The 22,254-nt window shown below is 44.9% G+C and overlaps 1 protein-coding gene across 3 annotated transcripts in view; it reads left to right on the top strand.

The window, feature by feature from the left end:
* MLIP (muscular LMNA interacting protein) overlaps positions 1 to 22,254 on the top strand; it is a 1,731,317-nt gene that overhangs the window by 848,808 nt on the left and 860,255 nt on the right. For all 3 annotated transcript variants that reach the window (XM_069235789.1, XM_069235787.1, XM_069235788.1), the window contains exon 4: positions 11,594 to 11,746. In XM_069235789.1, the coding sequence (XP_069091890.1) occupies positions 11,594 to 11,746 (153 nt within the window). The remainder of the gene's footprint in view (positions 1 to 11,593; positions 11,747 to 22,254) is intronic.

The raw sequence follows: 22,254 nt of genomic DNA, 5'->3' as shown, positions 1-22,254 counted from the left end.
TGGGCAGCTCCTTTGTACCTGTAGCAAACAGGGAGTCCCTTCTTGAAGCAGTAGAAGACAGGTAAAGTCCTGTTAGTTGTGAAGCCCAAGTGTGCAGCTGGTGCAGTCCTCCATAGTGCAGTGTCCAGGTGCAGGTCAGGGGCCCAGCAGGGCAGTCCTTCTTCTCCTGTAGTTCTTCCTTGTTGGAACCTGATAGGGATCTGAGGTGTGGGTGCAGGGTCTGCCAATTTTATCCCTGCTCCTGGGTGAAAAACAGGGGGGTCCTGGTTCTCCAATCAGGGGCAGGGTCCATCCCCCTGTGATGACCACTTCCTGGGAAGTGTGGCAAAAATCAATCCTAGGGAGCAACATTCCTCAAAAATCCATCATGGCTGAAAGTGATTTTTGGAGGTTACATCTGGCTGAGCCCACCCACTGGTTTGGTTAACAATCCTAAACACACCCCTCTCCTAATCTAATCAAGGGGGCACCTAATTGTCTGGGGTTGCAGGATGTGAGGGTGTTGCTGGGTTGCTCCACATGTCCTTCTCTGCCTTTGAAGACCAGTTTGGCAGCCCTCCCCCTTCCTGCCTCACCATCTGTTGAGGGGAGATCTCCTGCCCCAGGCACATCTCTTTGGGCCATATGTTCGAACACATTTTCCCATGGACGCAGAATGGGAAAAACCCTTTGGTACATCCGTTTGTGTGGAGCCAGGCCACTTCACACCTCATCAAGGCAGCCTGGCCAGGCTGCCAGAGGCTGGCCAGTCAGAGCACAGCAGCAAAAACACTGCAGGGCTGAAGTTGGCAACTTTTCAGGTAAAGTTTAAAATTCTTTACCTGAACAAGTTATATTAAATCCAACAACTGGAAGTTGTGGGATGCATTATACCAATTAATTTGATACCAAACTTCTGGTATCTGTTACTTAAGGGGATGTTTAAAATTAAAATAAAGTCTCCCCATTCTAGCCTATGGAGTCCATTCACTACAATGAGGGAATAACGAATTTGGCTGTTTTACCTCACCAGGGCTTATAAAACTATTTTTATAAGGTCCCTGCTTATAGTTTCATGTCACCCAGCCCTAGGGGCACATAGGGTACACCTTAGGGGTGACTTATATGTAAAAATAAGGTAGTTTAGGACTTTGGAACTACTTTTAATTCCAAAGTCGAATTTGCATGTAACTTTAATTTAAAAGCAGCCAGCAAGGCAGGCCTGCCTTTAAAATGACACTGGGGACCCCAGCAGTACACCTATGGGGGCATTACCTATGCTGTGGCCCTAAATCTCCATGCCCTACCATATACTAAGGACTTATAGGTAGGTTGACTTAGCCAATTATAATTAGCATAATTTGCATACTGATTTTACACAGAGCACAGGACCTGGAACTGGTTAGCAGTACCCAGGGCTCCATCAGAGTCAGGAAAACACCAGCAAAAAGTGGAAAATGGGGACAAAAAGTTAGGAGGCCTCTGCAATCAGCCCTGTTCTCTCACAACCACAAAAGGCCTTCACGCTAGTTTAGAAAAATAGCCAATATTTATCTAAATCAAACAAGACCAAAATGACAGAACTCCAAAAGTAAAAAGAGTTTTCACCCATAGAAATCAATGGATGTGTTGTTTTAGCAGAAAGTACCTGATATGCATAAAAAATAAAGCTGCATGGGTGAGCGTGTGTCGAAAAAAAAAAAAGCAATGCGTTGACTCCTTACTCACAAGTGAGGCTGTGCGTCGATTCTTTAGTCGCCAGGTAAGCAATGCGTTGATTCTTTCCTTTCAGGGACGGGATGCGTAGATTTCCAGACAAGCAGCCACAGGTCTGTGCAGTGATGTTGAAGATTGTGATGAAGCAAAAACAACAAGTGATGGACGGAATGCTGAACATTGTCAAACACTCACCCCAGTCATAGATCTGGGTTTAATCCATTGTTCTTTTGCTCACCATGCCACCCCAGTTTGGACCCAGCCATATGCAAATCAGTCTTGACCCTGTTCCTCATGGGAACAGTCCAGACCGAACTGCCAAGCCAGGTCCTCACTGGACCGGAAACAAGCATCCTGGGACCGGTTTCAGGGTTTCACCCCTTCATCAGCCAGGCTAGCTTGAATCCAGTGGCATGGGAAGCACAGGACCCACGTCTGGGCATACCCTTCCCACTTAGGACGACAAAGCAAAAACAACAAGTGATGGACGGAATGCTGAACATTGTCAAACACTCACCCCCAGTCATAGATCTGGGTTTAATCCATCGTTCTTTTGCTCACCATGCCACCCCAGTTTGGACCCAGCCATATGCAAATCAGTCTTGACCCTGTTCCTCATGGGAACAGTCCAGACCGAACTGCCAAGCCAGGTCCTCACTGGACCGGAAACAAGCATCCTGGGACCGGTTTCGGGGTTTCACCCCTCATCAGCCAGGCTAGCTTGAATCCAGTGGCATGGGAAGCACGGGACCCACGTCTGGGCATACCCTTCCCACTTAGGGCGACAAAGCAAAAACAACAAGTGATGGACGGAATGCTGAACATTGTCAAACACTCACCCCCAGTCATAGATCTGGGTTTAATCCATCGTTCTTTTGCTCACCATGCCACCCCAGTTTGGACCCAGCCATATGCAAATCAGTCTTGACCCTGTTCCTCATGGGAACAGTCCAGACCGAACTGCCAAGCCAGGTCCTCACTGGACCGGAAACAAGCATCCTGGGACCGGTTTCGGGGTTTCAACCCTCATCAGCCAGGCTAGCTTGAATCCAGTGGCATGGGAAGCACGGGACCCACGTCTGGGCATACCCTTCCCACTTAGGGCGACAAAGCAAAAACAACAAGTGATGGACGGAATGCTGAACATTGTCAAACACTCACCCCCAGTCATAGATCTGGGTTTAATCCATCGTTCTTTTGCTCACCATGCCACCCCAGTTTGGACCCAGCCATATGCAAATCAGTCTTGACCCTGTTCCTCATGGGAACAGTCCAGACCGAACTGCCAAGCCAGGTCCTCACTGGACCGGAAACAAGCATCCTGGGACAGGTTTCGGGGTTTCACCCCTCATCAGCCAGGCTAGCTTGAATCCAGTGGCATGGGAAGATTGTGATGCCCAAGGTTGATGCATGGAAAAGTCTGATGCGCTGTGCATTGAGAACAGGTGCTGTGTCAATTCTCCAGCCACGAGGCAGGCTCTGCATCAAATTTTAGCCGCAGGACAGGTGCTGCATTGATTTTTCTGATGCGCACAGAGCAGTTCGTGGATTTTCCCTCACAGGTCACCAGCTTCCACTTCTAAGGGCCCAGGTACTGGATTAGGCACCACTCAGCAAGTCTGGACTCTCAGCAAAAGAGCCAGACACTGGCAGTTAAAGTATTTGATGTCCCTGAAACTTCAGAGCAGGAGGCAAGCTCAGTCCAAGCCCTTGGAGAAACTTCACAAGCAGGATTTCAGAAAGAACAGTCCAGTCCTTTCCCTCTTAAGGCAGAGGTAGCAGCAGCAAGCCATCACAGCAAAGCAACAGGCAGAGTGGCAGGTCTTCCTCAAGCATCAAGCTCTTCTACTTGGCAGATGTTCCTCTTGATCCAGAAGTAACCTAAAAGTGTGGGGTCAGCAGTCCAATTTCTGCCTTTTAAGTAGGCAAACTTCAAAGGAAAGTCTTTATAATGCACAAGACCCTGCCTCTTTCCTGCCCTGCCCCAGGCTTACATTAGGGGTTTGGAGAGTGCATTGTGAGAGGGCAGGTACAGCCCTTTCAAGTGCATGTAACTGCTCCTCCCTTCTTCTCTGGCCCGGGAAGACTCATGAGGATATGCAGGACACACCTTAGCTCCCTTTGTGTCACTGCCTAGAGTGACTTCACAAACAGGCCATCTGTCAGTCTGTCCAGACGTGTATTCAGCAGCCAAGCAAAGTCACAGAATGTTAAGCAAGAAAATGCCCACTTTCTAAAAGTGGCATTTTCAAACAGACAATTTAAAAAACAACTTTACAAAAGATGTATTTGTAAATTGTGAGTTCATAGATCCCAAACGCCAATCTCTATCTGCTCCCAATTGGAAACTGCATTTAAAAGATATTTCAAGGTAATCCCCATGTTAACCTATAGGAGAGATAGGCCTTGCATTAGTGAAAAACAAATTTGGCAGTATTTCACTCACAGGACATGAAAAACACAACACTACATTTCCTACTTTTTAAATACACTGCACCCTTCCCATGGGGTGTTTTAGGGCTGTACATGTAGTAAAAGGGAAGGTTTGGGCCTGGCAAGTGAGTACACTTGCCAGGTCAAATGGGCATTGAAAATCTGCACACCCAGACACTACAGTGGCATGCCTGAGACATATTTACAGGGCTACTCATGTAGGTGGTACAATCAGTGCTCCAGGCCCACTGGTAGGATTTGATTTACAGGACCTGGGCACACATAGTGCACTTTACTAGGGACTTACCAGCAAATCAAATGTGCCAGTAATGGAAAACCAATTAACCATCTCTTCTAGGCAGAGCACTTGCATTTCAGCACTGCTTCACAGTGGTAAAGTGCCCAGAGTTATAAAACCAGCAAAAACGAATTACAGCACAGGATCCAAAAACAGGAGGTCAGAAACAAAAAAGGACAGGGAAACCACTCCAAGAGCTGCCAGGTCTAACAATAATGTAAACTTTATAAATAATTGATTGAATTGACTGCAGTTCTAACCTTCAGTGGCATAATTACACACATGTAAAATTGGTTCACAAAATTATAAAGTGATGTTTTTTAAATGTTTTGGTCCTAGTGTTATGAACATGTTTCTACCGGGGAAAAATTGAGACAACTGCTTGCACATTTATTGCAACCATTGTGCCCGTGTTTTGCTGCTAAAGCAGTCCCACATATAAAAAAGCATGCCTCACCTCCAAATAATTTTTGTTGATAAAATGCAGTGAACTGTTTTTACCTTATTCCTACTGCTTTCCTAATGATGAATGATGTAGACTGATTTTACCTCCAGCTACTTTAATTTTTCGTGTTTGGAAAGTGAAGAACGCACCACTGATAAATTCAGTAAATTCGGTCTTCTTCAGTTTACCATCATTATATTTGTTCCTAGGCTTCATTTGAGTCGGTGGTTGCCATTCGGGGCTACTGGCACTCTTTTTTTGGGAACCAACACTTATTTTTCCTCCTTAGACATTTCCCAAGTGTAAATGAGTAAAAACACACAGACGAGAAAACATAGGTGGAAAAGTACATGAAAAAACAGCTAACAAAGTGAGAAATTAGGGACATGCAGGAGTGAGATGAAGGGGCAAGGAGTGTCTGGCAGTCCATTATTGGGACCTGAGTTGGAATCAGGATAATGGAGACATGTTGCACGTCCCTCTGACATTTTTTGTGTTCCAAGCATTTTATTATTTTGCATTGAAAAATACAGGAAAAACAGAGGAAATAGAGAACTATCAGTGATACATAAAGGTTACAATCAGTGAAGAATATTGGTAAACCATAATGGCTTGTAACATATCTGATGATGTGTCATGGCTGTTAAAATAATAAATAAAAGAATGATAACAACACGGTTCTGTAAAGAACATATCCTGGGCCCAATAGATTATTGAGGAATTAACATGGATGTCATAGAAGTGTATCACCAACTAACGTCAACAAGAAGGAGGAGAGGGTATGGGGAGGGATGAGGCACTGGGATTTGTGTGATGTAAGAAAAAGTGGCGTAGATGCCCTATAGAATTGGTCCTCAAATGTTTGCAGAAAGTGTGTTTTCTCTGATTCTTTCCATAAATGTGTCCATTGTTTGCCAAATGGTATTTGATGTCTTAGGAGAGAATGGGTTTGAGTCATTGGAGTTGTGTGCTTCTCTGAGGTAGGAGACCCATACCCACCATGTGTGAAATGAGATATGACTGAAAGACTTCCATTCAGAGGCAAGGAAGCCTTTCTGGTGGATAACTGTTTCCTTGGCATAATCCTGGGAAATTGAGACTGTGATTCTGTCACATGATTGTTCTGATTTTCCTCGTATGAGCCAGGATTTGTTCAGTGTGTTGATGCCACAAAGGTTTGAAAATCAGAGATCTTGTTGTGGTCGAATTCCTTTGTTTAAAAGTTGGGACCCTATGAGCCTATTTGATTTCAAAGTCTTTGATGAAGGCAATTTGTAAGGTTTTTTTAATCCAGGCAGTTAAGAGGCCCTCCACAGACTTGGATGAGTCTTCAACACCTTCTGGTACCCCAAGGATGTGGAAGTTACTCCTTCGGTCTTCTTGCTCTATTAGCTGTTATATTAAAGCAGATTTACAGCATTCCAAACTTTGCAAGCATTTTTAGTGGCGATTACTGTAGTCTTCAATCATGCTAATCCTAGACTCAGTATTGGAAACTGTTATTGTCATGTCTTTTATATCTTTCTGTATCCCAGCAACTTCGACTTGGGGGAGGTCAGTATTTGTTTTAGTACTCTGTGCAATGTCATGCAATGTGTTTATCTTGTGTAGGATTGCTTTTAATATGGAAGAATTGCCTGATTTTTCTTTGACAGGTGATTCTGGAATCGGGGAATTGCTTTGAACATTTCAGGCTGCCTTTCAATTCCCTATCCTTCATGCTAGATTCCCTGGTGTCTGATATGTTGGAATTGTATAAAAAACAAGTATAGTTGATCAGAAATTTGCCACTTTTAGTGGAGTTCTGCACCTCTTGGTGAAGGTCACGGAAGCACGAGAGTCATATGTCATCAGTAGCAGAAATGGCAAAGCAACAGTGCAAAAAGAAATCAGTGGGGAAGCAACTTTGCACGTAGGTTTATTTTCACACCAGAGGAAACTCAGGTAGTGATAGTGATATTGGGGGAGACTACTGGCTTGTGAGGTTAGCGAAAGTAGTCTTGGAGAGAGTCAGTAGTTGGTGTAACCACACGAGGAGAGGGTCACTTCAATTATCCTCACATACTATTACACTCATTTTGAACAGGCAAGAGATTTTTTAGTTGGGTCAGACTTCGATTATCTTAGGCCAAAACAACCTCTTGGTTTAGCGCCCAGCACAGGAGAGGGACTTAGGTTGTAATGTGGTAGGGGAAAGAAGCACACTGTTTGTTTACTGGAGTGTTGAGAGGCTGACTGGTAATCTCCTGTATCAGCAAAACCCTCTTTCCCAGCTGGATGTGCCTCGTAGGCATAGGTCGGGCTATGCTGGTCCAATGTACTGAAAAATGAAGACTGGACTGAAGCACTGATTAAGAAAGCCTGTCACTACTTCTAGTGACAGGACTGTCAAGCAGTGCACAAAACAGGTGAATGGGTGACCTGGTGGCGGGCCCAATGGTTTTGAGATGCTGGGTTGTGAGCTCTGAGAATGTGGACTGCAGGCCTTGTTCGGATGACTAATTGTGATTGAGGCCTATGTCATTGGAAGCTAATGCAGCGGGGGCTAACCTCTTACCGAATTCAGTTGCACATAGTTCTTCAGCGGGTTCTTGCATCAGGGTTGCATCCCTCAGCTTCTGCAGTCTCTTCCAATCAGCAAAACAGCAGCCCAAACTGGTAGATGTCGCTCAGATCTGGCCGGGTTCGCCATCTTACAGGAGTCCGAGAGCTGCATCTGGATTGAAGGTGTGTAGCAACGGGTAGGAGTAAGTGAGTTGGGGTTTCTAAAAACCCTCCCCTTGTTACCACGGATGAACTGCCATTTGCATTCTTGCTTTACAGGAACAGAGAAGTCATTTAGCCCACCAACCACACCGCAGGCTCGCCAGAGCTCCAGGGTGAGCCACTATCTTTGTTGCACGCCAAACCAGGCCCTGTCCCTCTGACATTTCATAGGGCATCCGGCGGGCTTCTAAGAAGTGCTTTGGGCACCAAATTAAGCTCTCTTTGTTCCAAAGAGTTTTATGGAGCTGCAGAATTGTGCAAGCATAAAATATCCACATGGTATTCCCTGGCACAGGTAAATGTCTGACCTAGAACAAAATAGATTACACTTTAGTGGTGGAAATATATAAATGTAAATGTGTGATTCAGTAAATGGGAGCTCATGTAAATGAACATACACACTCATGCACACACACATATATACACCTTGCATCAACTGTGTCAGTGATTGTAGAATATATATAGAGCATAGCAGTGATTCTAGAATTTAGGACCACTAGTTATCCTACTTTAGTTACTATTGTAATAGACATATTCTAGATATAAACCTTTCAAATACAGGGACATGCTGAAGAAAAGATTTTTAAACACAGACATCCTAGTGTCTTTAGAATTGTGCTGTTTGGATGGCATGGAAAGTAACCATATCTGTAGTAGACGAAAACACTACTGGTTAAACTACACAACGATAAATTGGCCACAACAGGGAGAATATAGAGAATAACCACTGTCCTTCTCAACCTTTAACATGGATTCGTCGACTTTGGCGTCACTGGTGATCTTAAATCAAAAACTGCATTCATCAATTGGTAAGTCATTCTCTGAACTCACATCTCGTCCCTTTCTCGTGCCACAGCTCTCAATCATGTTTTAAGCCTCTAAATGAACTTCTACAGGAAAGAGGTTTGCCTTCCACATTACATGGATAGTGTGGACCCATACCCAGGAATGTACTGACCAAATAGCTTTCTGATATACACATCTTGCCTATGTGAAATACAGACTTGGGTGAAAAGCATGAAGCTAAAGATAAACTTGTAAAAAGTGGTCTCAAATTGCACACTGACTTTTTGTGAAGGGAATCAGATTTTGTGAACTGGCCTGTGTGCTAATAAATAGGTTAAAAATAATAAATTGTGTGGGGGTGGAGAACCCCGTGCCTAATTGATATTCATTAGGCAGGTGGAAATTTGTGACCTCCTCTTATTATTGTACTAAGAACAGGGTTCTAAAGGAACAAACCAGTTCTAGGCTTATTGACCAAGCAGCACTTATAAGATTACCTTATCAAATACTAGGCACCACAAATGGATACTCAAAATATCTGATGAATAAAATTGCCATCTCAAGAGAAGGCAGAATGCTACCAGGGAAGGCATCGTTGTCCCTTGACTTTACCAAATGGAGGAAAGATTCACAATGATGTACACCTACTTAGGTATTGCTGTTAAAATGGGGACTTTTTTCACAACATGCACGTGCATGGGTGGTTCCTCCAGTGTTCAAGACTAGTCTAAAGAAACATGTACTAACCACCTAAGGACTAAATTAAGTTGACAAACTTTATGCATGATAACTTATGTGTCAGAGGCAATTTACCATGATGTACATTATTAATGCTATTGGCATAACAGATCATCTAACCTGCTTCTATGTGCCATCAATGTTCATCATCTCATTCATTCGAATCCACTTTATTGTAAAGTAAAACTGGAACATATGCTGTCTACAGCTTGTAAGGCACTCTAGCTCTTTTGCAAAAGGTTAAACCATCCTGTACAAAAACGAAATAAAAAGAAAGTAGAGAGACAGAACCAGTAACAGTGATTTATGGGACTACTACATCACAATATCATCTGTATTACGTTTTTCCATTTCGATACAATATTCAAAAGGAGATAAATACTCCATGGGAATGGAAAAAGTAACACAGATGTCTACATGGGCAGCAACACAATATACACATTTCTAGAAACCTTTTACAGATAATACTTTTCTCCAATTTAGTTTGTATTGGATAGCTAGACATAGCACTCCTATATTGAGAATAAGGGCTGCATTTATAGGCCCTTAGCGCCACAGGAGCGTCACTTTTTGTGACACTCCTGTGGGGCTAAGCACAGTGCAATATTTACAGGGTGGTGTTAAGCCACTTCTTGTGGCTTAATGTCACCTTGTAAATACGGCCCCTTCCCACGCAGCACTGTGCATGGAAGGGGTGTGAAATGGATGTTGCTGTGGGTGTGCCACAGCAACACCCATTGCATTTTGACCCTGCCTCAGATTTAGGAAATTTTGGACCTGAGGCAGCACCAAAATCTAACGCCACGCCCAGGGGTGGCGTTAGCAGGGTGCAACGAGGAGGAATACTTTTAGTGTTCCTCTTTTTTTGCTTTTTTTATGCATGCTGCACTGCGCTGCATGCATAGAAAAAGCAACATTACAGAAATTATTGTTTATGTGCGGGAAGGTGTCCCTTCCTGCACATAAACAATCATTTTAAAATGATGCTTTGGCACTTCTGTGTGTGCTGCATTGTGCAACATACACAGAAGTGCCAAAGTGCCATTTGTGATTGTTTATGTGCAGGAAGGGATACCTTCCCGCACATAAACAATCACACCCCTCAACACAGATATCCTTGTTCGAGGGTGCAAGGATTCCTGCGCTGGCAGCTAAATTTAGCGCCAGCGCAGGGGAAAACGTAGGGGTGCACTGTATTCCCTTAAATGCGGCGCATCCCTGTGTTTCTAAAGTGACGCAGTATGGGGCTGCCAATTTTGGTGCAGCACCGCGCTGCACCACTTTTCTTTCAATCTGGCCCTAATTATCCTGAAATGATTCAGTGTTAGAACGTTATACATGCTTAAAACATAAATGCAGATAGTGAATATTTTTTATTTGTTATGTTTATAGTAGGTTAACCACAAACCCTGTATATATTCACAAATTGGACGAAATTACATAACCACACAATGATGTTACACGTATAATATTAATACATTCAAATTATATCAATATAATAATGTATGGGACTGTTCGAAATGGGTGAGGGGTCATTGGTATGTGAATAAGGAACAAAGTGCTATCTGTCATTGTAGTGTTCCAGTCTGAGGTCATGATCTTTTAGGACATTCTTCTTGAGAACAACAGCAGAATTTGCTCAAATGTTTAGATCCAGGGAAGGGGTCCCCAGAAGTAGAAGAACCACGCTATCCACGTGATACCAAGGGATTCTAGGTAATGAGTAGGTTGCAGCAGTGACCTCAAGTGTCTTTTAAGGTTAAAATAAGGCTTCTTGTGAGGTACAAAGACGAATTTACGTGACTCAACTTAAAATGCAATGAAACACGATGCTTTTTGTGTCCTGGTCAAGGCATATAGCAAGTAAGCTGGTTTCAGAAGAGTGTGGAGTATGAGCCTCAGGAGGGTGAAGAGGGTCAATGACACACATTTAATGACCCTTTCTGGGTAAAGAAATATTTGCTGTAGTAATAGTGGTTGTTGTGGTTGAAGTTTCTAAATGCATCTTAATCTGCAGCTGAGTGGGAAGATAGTATGAGATCAGGTTAAATGATTGTGGGTAAGTTTGGAACTTGTGATGAAATGTTAATGTGCTGCAAAAGAGAAAGAAAACTTCAAGTTTGCCCTCCTTTGCTACACTACACATGTTTAATTATTTTGCTCAATCGTACTGTTTCCTAATTAAGGTAAGAGAGCGGCATTAAGGGAGGGTGCAAATTACAAGAACATTTCTGAAAATTACTTTTTGAGCAGGAAGGAAGCAGAATTCTTGTCCAATAACTTGGACCAAACCTTTTAATTGGGTACACCACTGCACAAAAACTAAATTACCCAATTATGGTATGGACGTCTGCTAATTCTTTATGTGTGTGTAAATTTGTTTGTTTCATGTTCCTTATTGCTCATCACATCAGTGTATTCTTATGTTTTAGGCTTTATCCGATGAATATCAAACAAACCCTTTGACTTTCACATTTGTGCCATCAGTGGGAAGGCTTCCAGCCCATTCCCAGGTTGCAGAGACCTCTAAATCTATTTTTAAAGTTTCAAAGGAGAAAAAACAAGGACGACAGCAGGTTTATCAGGTATTATTTGTTTAATTTCTAACAGTGCTTTGCATGTTTTTGGAAAACGTATCCTACTTCCCATTGTTGATAAAAAAACATGACTCACATATTGCTTTAATGTTCTGTGTGACTGTTGGCAGGCATGGCAGTCCCAAGCTGGTAAATTCAGTCCCTGCTGCTTCACCCTTAAATAGGTGTATGACGATCTCTATGACCAGGTGACCTTGAGGCAGATTAGACTTCAGCTTAAAGGTTCCACACCCTCAAGATTGCTACTTTTGCAGATGCCCCAAATTCACATAATAAAACGACCCTCTGAAAATGGATATGCAACAATGACCACATAGTTAGGCAGATACATGTACAATGGCATCTGAAGTACATACTTGCTTCTACTTGGACTTTGCAACTGAACACAATGGTGAATTTTGTCCACATACATTGGGCCTGATTCACAAAGGTAAACTTAGGGTTTGATTCACAAAGGTAAACATAGGACAAAAGTCTAAGTTGACGACTTTTGGGTATTCACAAAGGTTAAATTACGAGAAGTATCTTTATGTCTGAAATCGAGGCGGAACGCCCGCACACGGGGCAGAATCTCCGCCCGAGTGCAGAGATTCCACTCTGGGTGCAGAGAGTACACTCCGGGTGCGGAGATTGCACTCCAGGTCCAGAGTGCAATCTCTGCACTTGGGGTGGAGATTCCGACTGATAGTGGAGATTCTGCCCCAAATGTGGATGAGACCAAATGTTTACGTTTGTGAATAGGGCCTATAGACTAGAAAGTATTCGTAAGTCGATAATGTTCTATTTTGTAGTATTCCCCCATCATACTGTGTTGGGAATCACCTACCTGATGAAAATTTGCATGTCTTGTTGTAAAATAGTAAATTTTTCAGTACTTTAATTTGGAAAGTACATTAAGCAATTCAGCATGGCCTATCATTTTTCAAATCGTATACTGGTTTTTATTTCACCTCATTTGTCTCTCCTTCACCTTCCAAGCAAATTAGCAGTCATATGTTAGGCATGTGATTCTAGAAATCATGGGGCACACAATGTGGACAAGGCGCTGTGAGGCAGCAGGGGTCTGCCTGTCTAGAGGGAGAGGCAGAGGGCGTTTCATCATGAAAACACCAGGGGCCTGATTCACAAAGGTAAACATAGACATTTGGTCTAAAGATCTATTACAAAAACCTATCTTGCATCCCACAGTGCTACTTTTACTTTCGGTCCATACATATTTGATCTCCATACATCCAGTTATGATTTTATTTTTAACCAAATACTTGTATGCACAACTGCTCTGCGTGAATGGATTTTCCTTTCAGGTAAAATTTTAACTCCAATATGAAATACCAGCAATGACCATCAAGTAGCACTGATTGCTACTGCCATCTTACAGGGGATAGGCAGACTTATGTTGAGAAAGTCCACAAAGTTTGCCAGTGCCACCATTATACATTGGATAGCCTCAGTTATGTCACAAAGCACACAATATTTCAAGTATTCACCACTAGCGTGCAACTGGTGCACTAATTATGTTAAAAACCTCCTCAATATTTGAATAATTGGCCACTATTGAGCAAAGATAATCATATTGTTGTAAATAATTTACACAATGCGCCATAGATGGGAAACTAAGGTACCAGGTTTTCCTAGAGTTTTGATAGGAATGGCATGTAATGTTTGGACCTTGGTTGGTTGCAGGGATAAATAGAATGTTACTATACATTCCCTTAACAAGTCAAGCATGGCCCAATATTATACAAAGCATAGTCTGACTGTCATTAGGAGCACACATTGCATGTGAAGGACAGGCCATTTTATTTCATCGATAGCCAGAATATTGCCAAAAATGTCAGAGGTAAGTCAATGTGGGTGACTGTTATGTCAGGCACAGCCGGAATATCATGTCAAATGCTCACAAATATGCAAGTGACAGCCAGAATGTTGTCAACAATATCACTAGTGTCGGACCTTATTTTCTCAACCACAATCTACAAATAGGCCAAATACACGCCCATACACCTACTGACACCCATTTACACCCTCAAGCATTTGCAGACAAAAGTATTCATACATAAATTAGGCCTGGGCGCAGTTCAGATTAAGGGCCCTTTACCATGCCTACATGGGTGTTGCAAAATGTGCCATGCCAACGATACTGGTGATGTTTTATACTTGAAATAAATAAGCAAGACACCTCATTTCCTTCATGTGACGGAGTGTTCAGAAATCCAAACTGCCTTGGAAGTCACAGTGGGGGCTGATTTGAAGATTGGAGCCTTGCCAGGGCTCTAGGAGGCTAGACACATTCTCTCGAATTCCCCTTCTGTCAATCGAAGTGCACAGATTACAAGAATGGACATTGCTTTTGTGGGCCCAGGGCACCAGGGCCTAGTTTCCGTGTGCAATGTTGCAAGTGTCTGGGATATGGACCCACAGGACACCACCTCTGCATGTGGGCGCTGAGGTGGAAGACCTTGGCCCTGGCCTCCGTCTCAAACTGCCCCAGATGGGGATCCACAGGCCTGGAGAGGTCTCCCCTGCTTGCCTAGGATACAAAGCTCTGACGGAGCCCTGGGTTAGAAGACCCCAACCCGTAGGCCTGGGGATACCTTCCCTGCTTGTCCAGGATTAAAAAGCCTGACCAGGCCCCATGTCAGAGTTCTGCCTGGCCTGAGGGTGGATGCCCCAGGCTCTGGGCTCCCCTCTCTGGCATGTTGTGTTGCAAAGGGCCTGGAATGAGTTTGCACAGGTTCAGGCATTCTATCCCTGCTTGTCTGGATTCTAGAGTTCTAAAAGACCCTAAGTCAGAGCCCCAGCAGGCTTGGGACTGGAAGGCCTAGCTGTGGGCGTTGCTTCCTGGCCTTCTGTGTCTCAAAGAGGCCTCCCCTGCTTGTCTGGGTTCTGGAGCTCTAATGGTGCCCCGGTCAGAGTCCTGGAGCGGCCTCAGATGGATGATCTACCTCTGGGCTCCATTCCATGGCCTGCCATGTCTCAAAGTGCCCTGGGTGACCCGCAGGCCCAGGGAGGCATCTCTTGCATTTCTGAGGTAAGAAGCTCTGACCCAGCCATAGGGTGGAAGGCCCCTGCCCTGGACTCGGCTCTCTGGCCCACCGATTAGCAAAGTGCATGGGAGAAGGTTCCGCAGGACTGAGGATTTAGTCCCTGCTTGCCTGGGTTCAGGAGCTCTGACCGGGCCTGGGGTCAGAGTTCGGTGAGGCCCCCACAGAGCCCCTTGTCTGACAAACAGCTTGGGATCTGAGAACCCAGCTATTAGAGTCCCTGTCTTTGTCAAGGGTCAGCACTATCCTTTTTCAGAAGTTACGGTGCAATCAGATGGCTGTCTTTTGTGTCTGGGTATCAGATCACACCAAGTCCTGGACATCTCCTGAAAGTCCCAAACAGGGCTCATTTGACTCTTTGAGTACAGTTATGGCCCGGAAGGTTGGTGCATTTTCACCAACGGCCCTATCTGTCGCACAGTGTGCACAGATTACTTGAAAGTGGGGTAGCCTTGTTCAGGATTAGTAGGGACAGGGTACCTGGGACCCCATGTTGTCTGATTGTTTTCACACAGGTACGCCAGGGCCTGAGCAGGCACCCAGGGTCTGAGTTTTCAGCTGTCGTCCAGCCATGTTGGGTGAGGATTTCTTCCAAGCCTTGCTTCCTAGAGAGCAGGGTGGGATGGGAGGTTTGGATCCCCATGCAGGGGGGGCCTGATAAAGGGCATTTTAGCCATCTCTGTACTGTGACGGTGGTGGGTGAGGTGAGCTGGAGGTCCTGATGATAGGCCATTTGACTCTCCAATCCCAGCCAGGACTGAAGGAGGTCAGGTATGTTCGCTCCATTGGCTCCCTTTCACTCACTGTGCATGGATTACAAGAAAGACAGGTATCCTTCCTCTGGATTGTTAGGGACAAGGTATGAGGGATCCCCTTTGTCCTCTGGTGCAGCGAGGGCACTGGGCTGGCTCACTGGGATCTGTGCCTGTGGTTGCTTTCCAGCCCTGTCCTATTGACCTTTAGTCCAAGCCGTGCAGGCAGGGATGTGAAATTGACATCCCACTGCAGGGCAGCCTGCTGGGGATGGTTTAGCCAACATTGTACTATGATTAATTGGGCACACTTGGTCTGTTTAGGGATGGACTGATTGGCCAGACTCAGCTGTTGTTTGAAGTAAAGAGCTTTCATCCCCCATCAAGCTTCTGCCTTTGTTGAACACCACTCAGTAGAGGGAAGGCCAAGCAGCCTGGCAGTTTGTGACGTGGTCTGACCAGAGTGGATGGGGTCATGGGGCGCTAGTTCCCCCAGTTGCTGCCTGGTAGTCTAGGCCCCATAAATATCTCTGTTGTCCTTCTCCACCCTGTTTATTGCCCTTCTCCAACCACTGCCTTTCCACAGCGGCATAGAATGACCTGCTGCCCACGCTGGGACACGGCACCCCTGTGTCTTGCTCAGTCCTCTCTCTTCTGTTGTCAAGGAGCAGGCTGGGCCTGCTAGTGCCCATGTGACTGCCCTGTCCACCTACCTAGGGCCCAGATGGTACTGCGCATATAAGTCAACATTAAAACTAGAACTTGGAAGGCTGAGGGTGGAGATGGGCTCCATGTGAACAGCAGTTGTACATGAGTCAGTTGGTATTGAGAGACGGATGAGTGCGTTTGGAAGGGATGGGCAGTGGCTTCCAATGCCCTTGCTGATCAAAAGGAAGTCAGGTTAAGATCCCTGGTCCCCAAGTGGTGTAGGTTGGCACCCTTGTGGTGTCCAGTGCTGCATAGCAAACAATTCTGTGGAACCCCACGGGGGCCCCGGCAAGAGTTTTCTTTTGTTTGTTAAGGCCAGGGCGCCCGGTAATGGGTTTGACACCTTCCTGACTATAATGGCTGCCTGCCCTACCACTCACAAATCCAGCTCTCACCTAGGCCTGCTACCTGTTTGTTGCCCTAGAAAGTTTGGAGCCAAACCCAAGAAAGAGGGCAGATTAGAAAAATAGACAATCTCCTACCCACAGGTTGGAACTGGGGATAAAAGTGGCAGCTTCATAAACTCTCATCAGAACATTTCTGGGCCTGTGGTAGATGCAAAAGAATGGCAGTTTGAAAATAAAAAAATGAACTTGGGTCTCCAGAAGTGATTGCAAGGGCCAGCTGGCTGGCATCCTGTTTGAGGTACAGGGACACGTCAAGCTTCTAGAAGCCTCACTGCAGTTACCCAGCTGACCAGAACCTAATGGATCTGCTGGCTTCTGCTGGAGTGTGTCCTTATCCCCAAGATGTGCCGCCAGTTCTGGGTCATTTGCTTATATCAGAGAGTACTCCTCATGAAGAAAAGGTGAAGAACCAGAAGTTTGGTTCTCCTTGTGACTGCCCACGATGACTGCCAACGAAAATCCCCAGCAGAAACTGCTCTCCATACTTACAATATGAGGCTCCAGTGAGACCTGCACTCTGTGCCAACAGCGACAGTCCACAAAGACTGCCAACATGAAGCTCCGTCGATTACCGGCTCTTCGTCCTATAGCAGTGACTGTCAGTGATGCAGGTCCTGCTCCTCTTTCCTCCAACAATGTCCTCATAGCCCCCGCCAACATGAACAGCAGCTCTCCACGTGGACTTGAGAAGGTAACTCAAGAGCAGGAAGAACCTGGTTTCTTTATCTGACTCACTCTCCTTTGCTGTCATCCTGAACTTAGGACTTTACCATGATCCAATGTGACCAGCAAACTACAAGTGGCTCTTTGTGCTTTTAGGGAGTATTTTGACTTAAAACTTAAAAAATGTATTGGATGGTTTGTAGTTTTGTTGTCATTCTATGGATTAAAATGTACCCTATTGTTCTAAATTGGTTTGGGATTTGTCTTTTGTTGTGTTTTGACTTTATTGTTGTTTGAGAGCTGTGTAAATACTTTACACATTGACTATAAGTTCAATGTGACTGTTTTTGTGCCAAAGTACCAGATGATAAAGCAAAGGTTTAAGTAGTGCCTTTTGTAGCTCACCCTGACAATTATACTGTTTATTATTCAATGGGGCTTCCACCCCTCTCAACTAATAACCCAATTTCTTACGTTTACCCAGTGCTTTGCATTTGTTTTGAACTAGGCTACAGTGAGGTGTTTGAGGACTAGTGCATAAACCTAGTCATTCTATTTTAGTTGTCATTCCAATGTGATTTTGAATGATGTTTCAAAGTTGGCCAGACACAAACCTTCCTTTTTAATACATATAAGTCACCCCTAGGGCATGCACTGGAAAGCCCAGAACAGTGGGTGCACTGTTTTTAAAGAGTAGCACATGACTACCTTGACTTTTACATGTCCTGGTAGTGAAAAACTCCTACATTCATTTTTCATTACTGCAAGGCCTAGTTCTTCCATAGGATATAGTTGGAGTTTCCTCATTAAATGTTGTAAGTGTAATTTCAAAATGGTAATAAACAATTAATCATTTTTGGAATTTCATGAATCCTAATTTAAAATTCCAATGTGTGGTGAAGTCGGATTTCAAATTACAATTCTGAAAATGCCACTTTTAGGAAGTTGGCATTTTCTTGCCTTAGTCGTTTGGTGCCTGTAGCCTGTCTCTGGTCACATAACTAGGTGTAGTTGGTAGTTAAGTTTACTCCTCCTAGACAGCCACACACATGGGGAGCTTGGCTGTGACTGAATGGGACATCACTGGCAAGATGGGAGGGAGAAGCTGGGTCCAGCATCACTTCCACCTGAAAAGGCTCTGTCCTGGAGACAGAGCAGGAAAGGCAGGGCATCTGTGCACTTCAAAGTAATGCCTCTAAAAACTTCTTCGCTAGTCAAAGGCACCAGTGTGTATAAAAAGTTCTCAGACCACCACTACTGGACTTCTTAGACCTGTGGATACTCTGGCAGGAAGGACTGTTGTGCTGCTGCACAGATTACAACTCTGCTGGACTGCTGCTCTACAGGAACTGTTACCCTGCTGTGCTTACCTGCTGCCTGCTGCCTCTTGCCTGGGGAAGAAGAACTGAACCTGCAACTTCATCATGAACCCAGCATCCCAGAATGACCCGAAGGGTGAGTCTGCTGGCCTCCTGATTTGAGCCTCAATGGCATTAAATGCTCACCAACAGCCCCTGATCCATCTCCGGTGAGTTCCTGACCACCAAATGGTGAAATCAAGCTTCTGGACTCTTCCTGACAGCAAACTGTCCAGTTTACAATGGAATTGCTTCACTCACTCTGAAAATCAGCGTGTCTCTGCCAGCAGGTCTCTTCATAAAGCAGCATCGACAGCCCCGAGTATTGCCAGCAAAAATCTCCAACCCGCCCATCTGCGACACCCAGCCTGCTCTTTGTGCCATGCCCACAACACCTGTGATGATCTCCTTGCTCCCAGTAACCCTTTCCAACACAAACAGGACTTTTAGCACAAAAAGACTAATCTAGGACTGTGTCTGACCCAGCCTGAACTTTTGACTTCTGCCAGTTCTAAGGCTACCAGATGGCCGCAGTAGGTGTTTTAAACATCTAGGTTCTATATTGCAGTTTATTCTTTAAAAACATGGTGCTACTGATTGGATTTTCATTGCTTGGATATTGTTTTATTTATTACAATTTGCTCTATTGCTTCTAACCTGATGTGTTATCTTTTTATGTGATGTTTTCACTGGGTTTGAAGTGCTGCACAAATACTTTACCCGTTGATTCTAACTTGCTTCTTACTTGCTTCTAACGGTCTCTGTGCCAAGCTATTAGGGGGTTGAGCACAGGTTAATTTGGGGTTTGCTAGTGGCCTACCCTAACTAGAACTGTGGTTGCTACTTGGCTAGTGCTCACACACTAAGCAACCAGTAACACAATTTTGCACTCCTCTTATATCACAAATAAGACTAAAATCTCTTGCAAACATCATCGGCGGGGGTGCATGCTGGTTATTTTGTAATGGGCAACCATTTACGTCCAAATTGAAGGGAAATTGGCATCAGGTCCCCTTCCACTGGTAGATGCTTAGCCTGAGACAAAACAGGTCCCTCCCATTTAGTCAAGTTTTAGATTAGTGAGGTGAATGTTCTGTGTGTATGGTAATTCTATTTGAAATTAGCCACCATACGTAGACTTTTTTTACTTTGAAAGTATCTAGAAACACCGACAGTCCAGCTATAAACAGGGTCACTCAGACAGGGTGATCTGCAGTCTGTGCATTGCAAACGTTTGTTTCGCAGATATTAGTTTAATTGTCTGCTTTACATAGACTCCCTTTTTTACATTTATACATATTGAAAGCAATTTGCTTGGATTGTATAGCATGGAACTGTAATTCCTCTTGTACATTTGTTTGTTGACTGTTATGGGTCAGTGTGCATCATTAATTTGACTAACTGTTTGCAGACAGCTCCATGGTGTCTTCGCCCTAGAAAACTGATGTTCCACTTCAAGTTTATTGAAAGCATCTGAGTTCATGCCAAGGCCAACCCAAAACATCAAATGGCAGATGCCAAGAGCCAAAATTCACAGTACAGTTCTTCCAGGCAACAATTGGACAATCATTTGCAAATACCAAGCCACAGATTAAAGGCAAAAAAGTGTCCTTCTTTCTTATGCCAAGCAATGAGAGGGGACGGTCTCTAAATAATGTGTTTAGTCTGTAGATGTGTAAGAATTAAAACTTTGGAAATGGGACTGCTGGCCTTGAAGAATAAAGCCTTCACCTTGCTGATGAGAGGAAGGCTGTCAATCTCAATTATAATTGCCAATACCTTTGACTGTTCTTCAAGTACATCCACCTGTCAAAAAGAAGTACATTTCTGAGCTATGGTGGTAAACCTTCCTGCATTTTACAGGCTTGTCCCATGGTTATGCCTCCTGTCTCACAGAGCCACTGCAGGATGCCATTTGATCAGCATTATAGTTCCTGCCACACTCGCCAACCTGTGGTACCCCCTTTGCAGCTGATGACGATCACCTCAAGACTGCCATTGTCACCAAGGACATCTTAGGTTACTTTTTGAGGTGCACAGTCGTCTCTGTGGTTTAGAAGGTGACAGGCAAATGGGGAGGGTGTATGAGGCTGGCCTGGTTTGTAGTGGGTACATAAGGTACTTACACCTTAGACCAGGTCCAGTTACCCCTTATAAGTGAAATGTAAGCAGTGTCTAGAAGCCAGGCTCTCTGGAGGTAGCTGTAGCTGAGCAGCCAAAGCATATTTATGAGGCGAGCAAAGCTCATGCAATACCACTGTAGTCACACAATACTCACACACATGAAAGAAAATACTCAAGCCCGTATTTATACTTTTTTAGCGCCGCATTTGCGTCATTTTCTGACACAAAAACGGCGCAAACTTGCAAAATACAATTGTATTTTGTACGTTTGCACCGTTTTTGTGTCAAAAAGCGGCACAAATGTGGCGCTAAAAATGTCTAAATATGGGCCTCAGTGTTGCAAAAATAAAGTTACTTTATTTTGGTTACACAAATCCCAAAAATACCATAGAGGCTATACGCTCTTAGGAGGTAAGTAATACACAAATTATATTGACTAGAATGCAGAAAGAGCTGCAAAAACAGTTAGAAAACAGTGCAAATAGTGAAAATCACAAAAGTTAGAAATGGGCCTGGGGGATCACAAACCATATACTAAGAAAGTGGAATGCAAAAGTTGGTTTCACACCTAGGCAAGTGTAGTATGTAAAGGGGCGCTGGGAGTATTAGAAAACACCAAAGGTAAGTAACAAAACCCACCCCAGAGCCCAGGAAAGCAGGAGTAAATCACAGTAGCTTTCTTAGAACACACAAGAACACGAGAAAGAAGATAATGCAAAAATCAGAAGAGACTACAAGACACCAATAGTGGATTCATGGACCTCGAGACCTGTGGAAGGAGACTAAGGGGGTGATTTTAACCTTGGCGGACGGCGGAGGCCATCCGCCAAGGTACCGCCGTGAAATGACCGCACCGCGGTCAAAAGACCGCGGCGGCCATTTAAACATTTCCGCTGGGCCGGCGGGCGCTCTCCGAAAGAGCGCCCGCCGGCCCAGCAGAAATGCCCCTGCAACAAGGACGCCGGCTCAGAATTGAGCCGGCGTAGTTGCAGGGGTGCGACGGGTGCAGTTGCACCCGTCGCGTATTTCAATGTCTGCAAAGCAGACACTGAAATACTTTGCGGGGCCCTCTTACGGGGGCCCCTGCAGTGCCCATGCCATTGGCATGGGCACTGCAGGGGCCCCCAGGGGCCCCGCGGCACCCCCTACTGCCATCCTGTTCATGGCGGGTTTCCCGCCATGAACAGGATGGCGGTAGGGGGTGTCTGAATCCCCATGGCGGCGGAGCGCGCTCCGCCACCATGGAGGATTCAATGGGGCAGCGGTAAACCGGCGGGAGACCGCCGGTTTACCCTTTCTGACCGCGGCTGAACCGCCGCGGTCAGAATGCCCTCGGGAGCACCGCCAGCCTGTTGGCAGTGCTCCCGTGGTCGGTGACCCTGGCGGTCACCGGCCGCCAGGGTCAGAATGACCCCCTAAGTCCAAGAAGCACAGAAGAGT

Source organism: Pleurodeles waltl, chromosome 5 (assembly GCF_031143425.1).
Source record: "Pleurodeles waltl isolate 20211129_DDA chromosome 5, aPleWal1.hap1.20221129, whole genome shotgun sequence".
NCBI lineage: Eukaryota > Metazoa > Chordata > Amphibia > Caudata > Salamandridae > Pleurodeles > Pleurodeles waltl.
This window is presented reverse-complemented; position numbering and strand designations above follow the sequence as displayed.